This window comes from Dryobates pubescens, chromosome 2 (genome assembly GCF_014839835.1).
Source record: "Dryobates pubescens isolate bDryPub1 chromosome 2, bDryPub1.pri, whole genome shotgun sequence".
In the NCBI taxonomy this organism is placed as follows: Eukaryota; Metazoa; Chordata; class Aves; order Piciformes; family Picidae; genus Dryobates; species Dryobates pubescens.
Genome location: NC_071613.1, coordinates 36,149,421 through 36,162,522, shown reverse-complemented (window position 1 = coordinate 36,162,522; position 13,102 = coordinate 36,149,421). Strand labels below are relative to the sequence as shown.

Genomic DNA, 13,102 nt, shown 5'->3' with positions numbered 1-13,102 from the left:
CTTCTTGGTACAAAAATAAGACATTCCACATCACCCCAATGGATGGGTAAGGATGCTGGTATTTCTTTATTTTTAAGGTGTCACATCACAGGATATTTTGCAAATAATTCAACTTACTCTCTTGAAGAAACTGAAACAGAGTTAGTGCCTTCCAAAACACAGCCCTGTAATCAAATTCCTATATGCTGCCATGCAAAATTTGCACTTTGATTCAGTTTAAATCGCATTGTCTCTGCAAAGCTTCTACCTTCCTCTCTACCACGTTTTTATTACTACTATCTCTAACACGAAGAGTATCTGTCACAGTCCAAAACAGAGTACCCTTAAGTACAGAAAGTAACTAAAGTATATGAAAGAAGATTAACATTCAAGTGGACAAGAGAACACATTTCAGGTAACCTTCTCTCTAGTCACACAACAGAGGAAAAAAATAAACCAAGCAAAACCCAGAAAAACCACTGCCTGGTACTATTGCACAGACAGTGTTTTGTGAGCCTTCACACAGGCTGCCTGCAAGAGTGTAGACAGTGAGTAAAAATGAGAGGCTGAAACATGACAACAGTGTGTTTGGCCAAGCACTATCACCTACTCAAAGGACCCTAGTACAAAAGTCAAGCTGCAGAAATGAATGGAGAACTATTTACAGTCAACACAAAAAATTCTCACTAAAAAAAGCAAACATTTCAGGATTAAGACAGCACTTTCCTTGAAAAGAACAGCTATGGGAAACTGTTCTGTTTTCACAGCCTGCCCTCTACAGGCAGTTGCCGTGGAACTACAGGACTCCAGCACCAAGGTAGCTAGCTGGTGGTACGGATGACATTATCATCCAAATCCAGGCAACATTGACGGTAATGCTTTCAATAATGTCAGACAAGGTGAAAAACATCCACGAATTTTGTTTAATTCAATAGTCTGGAACAAAAAGGACATATACTAGAAGCACACAATTCTGAAATATATCGAGATCTATAGTGCTGTAATAATTGTCATGCTTCAGGTATGTGAAAAAAGAGCACAGGCTGTTGCAAAAGGCTGGATACCCCAGGTGATGAGGCAGCAGCAGTGGGCTGTGCACAGCATGGGTGTCCCACAGCAGGCAGATGGGGTACGCTGGCTGACACCCCAGGAAAGCAGTGCAGATAGAGGAACCATCTCACCAGCCCAATCACCCTGAGACAACGCCACCTGGTCAGCACTTGCCATGGAATGCAGTGAGGACGCGGCTATGCTTTATGTTCAGAAACATAGCTCCACGCTAAATGGCACAGGTTTGTGAAAACAGCAATATACAGACTCTGGTTTTATGCTTTCTTTTAGGTGAGAGTTTTAAATTTTTATTCTTTTTTAACCTTCACATGCAGATATCTCCACAATGACATGAAGGCACACTCCAGTGATGTAATTAATGTCTGTGCTGATTAAAAGCAGAACACTATGCTCAGCTTTCAACAACTCATGCAATTATATCTAATTCAGGAGTATTCAGACAGCTGTTAGATATTAAAGAAAATGTTCCCTAATTGATGAATGAATTATTAATCCCCATCATACTGGAATATACATAGACATACACACTCACAGTACTTCTCCTCTAATCCCCATCATACTGGAATTTACATAGACACACACAGTCACAGTACTCCTTTCTATATCCATTCATTTAACTTGGGAGCAGAAGAAAACTGTCCAAATTTCCATAGGTAAACCACAACATAATAAATAGCAAATAGTCCAAAACTAAATCATTCTTTGAAAAGTAACTATCTAGGAGATAGTTTTAGTTTTTATATTAACAATTCACCTTTTCCCACAAATACACCTCAAGCAGCTGAAGCAATCAGAAGACTGCATGGCAAATTCAGGTCTTCAGATCTGCATGCCAGCAATTTAGAAAATTTCACAATCTTAGGAAAAGCACCTTCACTAATGATTTGATACTGAAATCTTCCAAGAACTCCTTCAGGCTGAAGCAAACACTCTTTGACAAAAAGTGTATCATACAAATAAATAAACCTGGAGAAACAATGCCACTATTGTTCTGTCATAGTTTGTCCAAAGTATCTTCTTCAACAGCTACTACACTACTTAATCACCAACCACACTATAAAATATAGAAAATAACCCTACTGTTTATATAGCAGTATTGTCGAAAACCATTTTTATACCTTCTCTTCTGTAGCAGTCAGTCATTTACAGCCTCAACCCAGATTTAACTCTGACCTTACTCCAAGCTGGAAGCATCTTACAACTGATACATTCAGCACAAAAGGTTATAAATATCTTTGAAATGTTACAAAGCACAGGGGGGGAATTGGAAACTTGGAAACTGTTTGTGGCTGTCTTTGTAGGATAAAGGATAAAAAAAGGGCAGAAAATGGGTTTTGGTTTTGTAGTTCATCTTTAAAATAAGCTGTTAATACAGTTTGAGATGCACAGTCGAGTTCACTTTACACAAATGCCCAAGTCCAGATTGCCTAGATTCATACACAGAAAGTGAGTTGAACAACAGCTTTTAGCCATACACAAATACCTATGGTGTGTGTGTGGGTTGTTTGTGGGTTTTCAGTTAGTGGTGTGTGGTTTTTCTAAAATCAACAGTACTGGAGTTACCAGGTACCATAGCAGTCTCTTCTGACAATTAAACACTTGAGGAGTTTTCTATGTATTTTAGAATATAGAAAGGCCCCCTGAGAAAGAGGATGAAATTATCTTCTTTCTTAAGACACCTTGTGCACTAGCAGCTGGAACTGTCTTTGAAGTTGCAGAAGTAGTACTATCTTTGGTAACTCCAGTACAGTGCCAAAGTTCCAAAATAAAACAGAAAATTTGAGTGACATTAAAACCACACTTTTAAGGCATTTGTGTTCTAGTAGATTCTACTAGTATAATTCCCTACCAAAACCAAACACAACATGGTACCGAATAGTAGTGCTGTAAGTGGAAGACTGTCTGACTACAGTATCAGTTCAATACTACATCCCAGCAGTGGGCTTCAAAATTCATCTTTTGCTGAGTGAAGTCTTTCCTCTGCTCTACTTTTTCTTTTACATCTCTGCAAACATCCTCTTTCTCTATATATTTAATTTGTCTTACTGTGTTTTCATAGTGCAAAATTACACCCATGTAACACAAAAAGGATCAGAAAACAGAAGTTATAGTTGTTTTCTGATACCACAGATTACACTTTTTAAACTGTATAATAAATAGAAAGACTAGAGGAACACTGATGATGTAGAAGGAGTTTTGAGCACTTCATTTCCAGTAATTTAAAACACTATGCATAAAGTCAATTCAACAGTTCACTTGTCTGTAACTAGAAATTTAGAAGAATGGTTTTGTTATGCTTTTTAAGTAGTCCTTTCACAGAGTCCACAATAAATCTACCCAAATTGACTGTATTGAAGGAAAATACTGACAGCCTACACCGATGTTGTTTCTGAAGACTGAGTATATTGTCCAGACAGAGTAGCACTATGTAACCACTTTCTGCCCTTGATGTCAAAGATTTCACTCAGGTGTGTTGGGAACAACAAATATTTTATTTGCAATGAAAAAAATCCAAGTCTTGCTAAAGATAAGCAAGAAATACCAGTAAAAGAGGAAGAACTGCCAAAGAAAAGCAAAGAAGAGCGAGGAATAATTTGCAGGGAAAGCCTTAATAATCAGTACCTTCCAAATCACTCTTATAGATGCAGATCAAGCAGTGTGAACAAATGTACTATGAGAAAATGTGCTTTATAGCATTGCTTTCCAAAAAAAATATAAATAGAAATAGAAGCAACAAACCTCCAAACAAAGAAATTCACACAAGCCCTCCAGTCATTTTGCGTCCAAGTCTTTCTGTTACAATTGCACTTCTATGTGAAAATGAAAACCAAAAACCTTATTTACTCCTATGCCATTGTATTGTCATAGTCTTACCTAAACCTGAGTGGGCAAGTTGTTCAAACAGAGTCCAGCTATGATCATCAATATAGTGGTTCTTCAATATCAACAGCTGACATACATCCCTGGCTGTTATATCACTTGGTACTTCCAAAGTTCTGCTTGTATCATCTTCACTATACACTTTAATTACCTGCAATGAACAAAAAAGGTTAAACCTCTGAAAGTGTGATCTTTGATTCAGTTAACCCAACTATGTTCCACTCTCAGCTCCATGATGCACAGGATGCAATAATAAAGATAGCCATTTCTCTCTAGTTCAGTGGAGTAATTCAGAATGAAACAGCTGAGCAAAGCATATCCTGCTTCTAAATTTGGCTACTTGCTTCAGGACACCAGACTGATGGGTGCATTTATTTTAAATTTTTTTTAAAAAATGTACAGGTGAATAAACCCAGTGAATATACACACTCTTACGTAAGCTAAAAAAGAAACCACAGAGGATAAACAGTGAGAATCAAGAACTCTTTCACTGCAGAAAGATTCAATAAAGTTAGTTTAGAGAACAGCAATCAGATGTGACGTGCTCACAATCCTACAGGCAGTAAAAACAGGGAATGCTACAAAGCTGTTTCAAATTTTGACAAGGGAAGAGGGTTGTCATTTCCACTTTTAAATTTTGGTTTAAAATTTTATTTTTCAACCTTGGTATGCATTTTAGAGTCCTGCAGAATGGATGTCCACAAAGTTCTTGAAGAGACAAAGCTAAGCTGGCTTACACAAAGGGGCTGAGAAAGTCTTATTGCATATTGCCTGTTTGAAAGAAGGTATTATTTAGGTTTTTTCCTGTACTTACTTTCTTTCTCTGAAAGAGAATTAACCAAATAAATCAGTGAATTGGGTGCAATTGATGCAAATCACTAGTACTCTGTCTTCAAAAGCTCTGCACAGTGACTGATCCAATCAAAGTCAACACAGAAGGGCTTTTTTTTGTATAAGAGCAGATAGTAATTTCATACTCCTCACAGGAGTCAAGAAACTCAATACTCTGTTGGATTTCCTCTATTTCTCTGTTTTTAAAAGTATGCAAAACAGAAAAAATGAAAAGGCTCCTGACACAAGGATAGATCCTTGTTTGTGGTACTGTGTGTTGGAATAGTAAAAAAGTTCTTATAATAAGTCAGGTATTTAAGACAAACAGGCAGATAAACATGAGCAGTAAGTACAGAAGATGTAACATTAAACGTGTGAGTCTTTTTCACTCTGTATTTTCAAACAAGCATTTTCACCCAGAAGCAACTCAATGTCATGAGACTAGGAAGTGAATACATGAATTCATCTGTAAGAATGGGATTTGTTCCCCAAAATTTACATTTTCCAGCAGTGTGAAGTAACAGCAAGCAACATTACTCCCTCTCTCCCAAAACAGTAGAAGTCTGAATGTCCAAACCTGATGCAGTACCTGGTATGTACTATATCAATGGAAAAGTGAAGCAGCTCGCTTGTTACTGACAGCCTGGCCACAACATCAAGGAACTCAACACAGATTAAATTACCTTGCCCACCATGTCTGTGCCAAACATCCTCAAGACAAAGGGTGTCCAAGATGTTTTTGATTTATCTCAAAGGTCCTCCTCTCAGTTTGTTCTATCACATGAACTTTATGCACAAACCCTAAATACCATTGTAAATCCTTCATTAAACAAATTTAAGTTCTTACTTTAAGGTAAATGAGCATGTTATCAGTCAGTCTATAATTGCACCCTTACTAAACACATGCTCATTTCAAGCATCCAATGAACAATTAGTGTTCAATGTATTGCTGCTCTAACATGCTACAGCAGCTCCTTCTCCATTTTGTGCTGAAGCTGGTAAGAAAGTGAGCAAGGAGCTGCAATTGTATCTTTAGCCACCTGCTGCCCTCCCACTAATGGCAAAAATCCAATTATTTTATTTTTTTTCATTACTCCCAGTAGGATGGGAAGGAGAATCAGGAGGAAAAGGCAAAATACTGTGGGCTGAGATATGGAGAGTTTAATAGAACATCACAAAGAGAGAAGAGACAACAGGAACAGCAATAATACTAATGAAATAATATGTGAAGTGAGTGATAAAAAGCACAGCGCTCAACCCACCTGATGCCCGGCCCTGCCCTGACTGCAGCACCTTACTGAATTGTGAATCTTACCCACCTCTTCCTTTACATTGCAGGCAAGAGATCAGTATGGTATGGAATACCGCACTGGCTGTCTCAGTTGACTCTCCTTGGGTGTGGCCCCCACCCAGCTTCTCATGAAAATTAACCCTATTCTAGTCAAACTTAGGACAATGTTTCAGCTAATAATGATGAGAGTTCCACATCAGGTTCAGCCTTTCTTGTCATAACACTGACCTCCAGGATACAGCAAACATTAAAATCACACTTCTAAAGTGGTGAAAATCTCTCTCTGGTCATGAATGAATCACCTCAAAGCAAAGTCTTCATGGGAAAACTGGCACACCTTGGAGAAAGTCAATCCAATGTTTTCACAAGCCTTAGCTACAGCCCAGTAGTTAACGTTTAATACAAACAGTAAAAAGGGAACATCAATATTGAATTCAAAGACCAATACTGTCAAAGCAGCCGTAGTTGATGGCTACAGTTGGCTTTATAACATGCCTATGTTTTGGCATCGTTCCCACTGTTAAGCAAGTGAGACCACTATCAACATAGCCTGCTTGCAGTTTGGTCTTGTTCCACACACACAACTTAAATTCCCACTCCAGTCACACAGAAAGGATGTTCTGAAGTTCAGGATAAACCAGCATTTAAATTCTTGCAGCATTTACAAGGATTCAAAAATGAAATTAAGAGGCTTCTGAGAGAGTGTGCTGTGAATGAGATGAAGGGCTATACAGGTGAGTAGACAAAGCAACATCCCATCACCTTAACACACGTCCTATTCTAGGCAGCACTGAGGGTCAAGGGCAGCTCCACTTCCCCCTCCAGCAAGTTTACATTAGGCTGAATTTAAATTATTTTACAGGCTGATGTGCTAGAAAAGAGAGCAACAGTATAGAAGAGGAAAGGAAAGGAGAGAATAAAGGTGGTTTTCCTAGTATTGGACTTGATGATAGTTGTAGGACGCTTCCAAGTGAACTGTTCTATTTCTCAGTACTCTTGAAATAAAATCTGGGTGAGAATCCACACCATCATCCTGGCTAGGGACCCTGCCAGCAAGTACTGGCAACCACAGTTTTCTCCAGGTACTCATTTAAGTTAGGTGGTGAGCTTGTTTTAGAGCAAGAGCACGTACAGCCCATGCTGAGGCCCTTGACAGATGATTTTTACAGAAATTCTTTTTAAAAGGGTTAGGAGTCACAGTGCAGATGACTAACCTCATATTGCTGAAGAAATAGAAAAAGACTTTTTAAAATGCTGAAGACAGCAACACAAGTCATGATAATGAGCTGCCTGCAGCCATTCAGCTCAGGGAGTGAAAAGCCTTGGTGGTGGCCTTGGACTACAGGAGCAGAGCTAAAACAAAACAAAACAACACAACAAAAAAGCAATGGAAAAAAAACCCTCTGAGTTCATATTCTCTATGAGTATTCTCAATCAGCTTTCTTAGTACAGGGAAATAAATCCTGTACAAGTCTAGGACAACAGCTCACAGCCATGGCATGTGGTACCTTATAAAACACAAATGCTGTGCCCTTTTTCTCTTCCTTGTAAGGGGTTCAAATACAGCAGGAGACAACAGACAGGCAGTTACCTAATAGACCCTTTTGAACTTCTGTCACAATTTTAGTTTAATGAATTGAATGTGCTGGTGTAGAGCTCATCAGTTAGAGTGACCTTTGAGGAGGGGTTTAATTAGAAAAAGTTGCTCAGTCTGTGCTTTCTGCTGTGTTGGAAGCAAAGCCTATTGTAGGATGTGCAGGGAATGTATGTTCCAAGGGAACTGGATCAAATGATAAAGGATAAATTCAAAATCCACTTCTTCCTTGAAAATATGTTGCAATAGATACTTCTCTTCCCAGAAGTAGAGGATGCTCCAAGAAGTAAAGGATGGTAGGATCACACTAAAGATGCAGTTATGCTGACCTCCTACAGAGATGAGGAAGCTTGAGTGATGACTACTTTGTTTTTATTAGCAGTTATCATCATGCATTAGGCTGGCCACTTTCTTCCATTTTTTTCCCATGAAAATTTGTCTGAGAAGTAGGACACAAGAAAAGAGCTGCTAATTGAGAACAAGCTGCCATTACAGTTTTCAAACACACTCTCTGGCTATTTAACTTCCCTTGACTATACTTGTAAGTAGACAGAAAAGTTGCTTCAGTAGTGCTCAAGTCTTCTTGCTTGTCTAGTTTATAAATATGAGGTTTTAGACAGCTTCCATTTAGGCTGTTGGAAGTAAGAAATTGGCAGCTCCAACATCTTCATATAAGTGAAAAGCATCAAGCTGAGGATGACAAGAATTGATCATTTTCACTGCCCATGAGAGCAGGTAAGGAGGTACAGCTTTCTTAAGCAGCCTCTTTCCATTTTTCAGAATGTTACAAATCAACTAAGATCACAGAAGTATGTGCAATATGTTTTTATCCTTCAAAAATATTATTTTGATAAGAAGTGTTGCTTCACAATAAACTACTATTGTTTGCATTTCATTAATCATCTGAACTCAGAATGTAAAAAACAATGTCAACAAATACAATGAAGCATTTAACACAGAAAAGGGAAGAGAACAACTTGACTTTTATACTAAAAAATAATTAGAAGGAGCAAAAAAATATCAGAAACTAAAAGAATACATCAATTTAAGAACACATAAGGTAATCATTGTGGGAGGAGGGAGAAGCAAGAGAATGCTAGACTACACTCTCTCAAGTCTACACTCAACTGTCATCTCCACTACAGTAATTAATGTGTTTTATAGAATTTAAAGAGATGTCCAAGTCTGATTCTTCAGTATCCTCAAGCCATCTGTTTTGGAAGTTCCAATCTGCAGAAACAGCACAAACATATGGAATGACCATAGCCTGCACTGAAGAACTTCAAACTAAGTCCTAATGTGAAAAATGCCAGGTAGACCCAAGGGAAAAAGAATCACTCAGGACATGGAGTCTGCGTTTAGGTGCCTAAATCAAAATGACTTGGCACGCAGACAACTCTTAATATTTGTATATAGCAATCAGGCAGTAGGTGGTCAGAACCTTAAAAAAAAAAAAAAATCAATAGAAATAATCAGGTAACTTTTATTTCTAGAGAAAGAAGCACCTAACTTTAATTTATCAATTCTACAATTATTTCTCCCAATGAACAAAACATTGCAATTTTGTATTACCATTACCATTTCAGTCACATTTATGATAAATGCAGCTACTGTATGCAAAATCAACCCTTAAAAATTCTTACACTCCAGGGTGCCAATCTTCAGGTGCCACTGAGATCCTGCCTGATAATGTGGTAGCCTCTGCCTTCAGTGTTGAAAGGCTACTCTTCTTTGTTCTCCAGCTTCCAACCTTGCCCCTTGTTAGACAAAACTTTTCTTGTTTATTGACACTGGCAGAAGATAAGGGAATTTGGAGTGTATTTGGATTGTAGTGGAAGCACCTGGACCTTTCTAGCAGTTTGAGCTATTTTATGACTTGAAGCAACAGTCTTAGTTTCTAAGGAGAGAATCAGAAAAATTTTGCATTTATACAAAAATTTTTAAGTACAAGCAAACTCACAACTGATTTTTAAAAAATCCTTTTAGTAAAATTTACTATCGGGTGTGAATGCAAGATTTGCCCTTTAAATACCCCAGCATATAGTTTAAAGACTTCTCTAGCAATTCATTAATTTGTAGCCTCAAAAAACCCAAAACAATGTGTGCACATTATCAACTAAAACTATTTCTATTTACTTTCTCTAATAGTCTTCTGATAACTTACTATGACATTATGGCAATTGTCTGTATTCTATAGCTCATGCAGACACTCCCCTCCCTCAGACTCTTAGTACAGACTCTGTGCCACATCTAATCCAGCAAAAGATTGACCACTCCATGACTGGAAAAAAACCCAAACAACCCAAAACACAAAAACCCCCACACCAAAGAAACTAAAGAGCAATGTGAAGAAGTATATTTGAGATTACCTATAGGCATAAAAGTTACAATTCTTAGTTTTAATATACGTATTTGCCATCTGACTTTAATCAACTCAGTATTAGTCCCTCAGGTTCCTTTTTGTAAAATGGGGCAGGGGAACTGAAAACTGCTCCTGTACAGCAGGACAACAGATTTAACTCATTAATATTTGTAAAGTAATACTCTCATATGACTACTGCTTTAGACGTGTAAATATGTTGGGGAGGTGGTGGAGTCGCCATCACTGGAGGTTTTCAGGAGAAGACTTGATGGGGTGCTTGGTGCCGTGGGTTAGTTGCTTGGGTGGTATTGGATTGGTTGATGGGTTGGACGCGATGATCTTGAAGGTCTCTTCCAACCTGGTTTATTCTATGTATTCTATGTTGTATTATAAAAAAGAAGGTTAAATTATGCAGATCTCCAAATTACAATAAGCTATATGCAAAAATATACCAGCAAAGTTCTTTCAAATGAAGGTTATGACAAACACATTATGGTATTAGAAAAAATGGCAGAATGAGGACAATGCTGCCAGGCAATCATCCAAGAGATAATGTCAGTAAAACTGAAGAGAAACAAAGCTTGAGAGAAAACAGAAAAGTTAAAATATAAATATCATTACTTAACCCTAAATTTCATATGCTCGCATTTTCAATATTGGTCAACAGAAGCAAAATACCACTATCAATAGTAGTAAGAGAGTTACAGAATAGTTCAGTTCTCTGTATAAATATGAACACAAGGCAAGGACTAAAGAAAGCAAATTCCACATTCTGGACAATTAACTCATAGTACAACTACTTTTAGAAAGTGAGATTATTGTTAAAGGTATGATAACTATAATTACATGATACTTTGTTCAAAGAGTTACTGTAACTGGAGAATTAAATAACAGCTACATACTGCAAGTCCGTCATACTGCAAGTAAGAATTCCAGTAACAACATGCAGATTAAACACAGAAAGTGAAGATGTATCACCTTCAACAGCCTATAACTAAGGATCAAATCAGAAATAAGAAAAGCGGAGGGATATATAGAAGTAAAAACCACAATAAAATCTTTTATAAGAATGTGCGTTATTTATAAGGAAAGGCAATGTTGGATGGGACAATTTATTTCAACAAAGAGAATCAAATTATTCTGATAATGTCTAGTAAACCAGAGATTTATTTTTTTTTTCAGACTATGGAGACCAAAACAAATGGCTCTGAAAAGGAATTTCTAGTGCAACTGGCAAAATGTGTATGAATAATTAGAAAGCTGTGAGAGAATTTAAAGATCAGCAAAAATTTCAAATACTACAATTCCATGCAATAGCAGAAATGAAAGAGAATTAGCAGGTTTGCCAAACGATTAAGCAGTAAAATGATCACTTGTGCAAGACAACACACTACAGCGAAGGAAAATGATTTATTGGCATTAATTATTCACAATGGAGGTGAAATAAAATTACCAGCTTAAATAAAGAAGACACTGGAGATGAAAAAGCAAAAACCAAATAGTTAACAGAAAGTTATACCGTCTAAAGTTTAAAGACATTTAAATGGCCAAACGCAGTCTATCCTAACATCAATGGAAATAGAGGCTCAGGTTTCATCTCTCACTTCATTTGATGTGCACAGGGTATATATTTTTGTTCAGTCCTGAGAAAGAGGAAAAGTCCAAGGGATATTGGGGAAGATTAATTTTGGGGTGTTGTATTGTACATTTCTGAGACACCATAGCCAGGCAGACAGGTAAGAATCTACTAACATTATGTGAATCTGTCTTTGCAGAAGTACAGCCACTCCTAAATTTATGAAAAACTCTCCCACCTTTTTCATAGCAGTTACTAGAATAGTTCAGAATAATTTCTGAAAAATCTCAGTGGGGTAATGCAGTTCATGTTAATTGGTATCAATTACTTCTCCCAAGGCCTTCAGAAGAAGAGCCATTATGAAGATCAGTTATGGAGTGAGAGACTGCAAAATAAAGATAAACTTGTAATGAAGAGTTCACCTTTAAAACAGCTGACTATAGTCAAGTAATTTCAGACTCTTACTCATAGCTTTAAATTAGAATGGAGAATCCATGTCTTACAAGCCATGCTAAAAATAAGTCTTAGTTATTTTTCATTACTTTATTGAGCAATGCTAAGTGAATACACTAACATTCGACACAAAGCTATGTGAAAATCCTCTTGGCCCTGGAAAATGTAAAAGGTTTCCTGTTCCTCTCTTGTGTACTACATACTTACTGACAGCTAATCAAATGTAGGTCACTTCTCAACCTCAGTGCACAGCACATGAGGCTTCTCAGTTAATCTGAACCCAGGACAGACACGTAAGTGGCAGTCCAGAAGACAAGAGGTTTTTTATCTTCCTATCCAATGAAAATAAACAAATTATGATGACAATCCAGAGACACTTGGGTGAAGTTCTTTAACCAAAGGCAAACAATTGAAAAACTCAATGGAGAACACAGTATATGAATAAGTGTATTTGTGTACAAGACCTGTACCACCAGCTCATAGTGTCAGGGCCACCCCTGTCTTTCATGTAGTTCAGTACATCCACACACGATTTATGACCCATTATCTTCCCTTGGTGCTACCTTAGTATTTCTCATGAAATTCATAGAAAATTGCTACAATAACTACCCAGTTACAAATTCATATTAGTGGCTAAGAGTGCCATATTTTGCTCCCAAACCAAGTCCTTTATGACAAGTTGAAAAGCCTTATTGTTCAATTTAAACAGATGAATATTCAGACCAGACTTTATTATTGCCTTAAGATTAATATAAATGTGCTTCCACACTGCTTGTTATCTCTTTAATAGTAATATACAGTTTTATGGTTTACTATATTTAATAGCAAAATTTAGAACATGTCTACCGATGGAAAAATATCCAGTTAGACTAACTGTACTTAAAAAGAGACAGGGAATTGAAAATCATAATAGAAGACCCAAAGAATCTGACTTGAAGGAACTTCAGTATTTCACTTTTTTAAAAAAATAGAATTTGTAAAATAGAAAATGAAAAATGTTCCCAGTGAACCAGTATTCTTTATCCCTTAAACCAAAAATACAGGACACCTTTTCCACATACTACT

General features: G+C 37.1%; 1 protein-coding gene across 1 annotated transcript in view; it reads right to left on the bottom strand.

The window, feature by feature from the left end:
* The window catches only part of GRB14 (growth factor receptor bound protein 14), a 59,834-nt gene that overhangs the window by 22,457 nt on the left and 24,275 nt on the right, over positions 1 to 13,102 (bottom strand). The window contains exon 3 of the mRNA XM_054175056.1: positions 3,925 to 4,081. Coding sequence (XP_054031031.1) covers positions 3,925 to 4,081 — 157 coding nt within the window. The remainder of the gene's footprint in view (positions 1 to 3,924; positions 4,082 to 13,102) is intronic.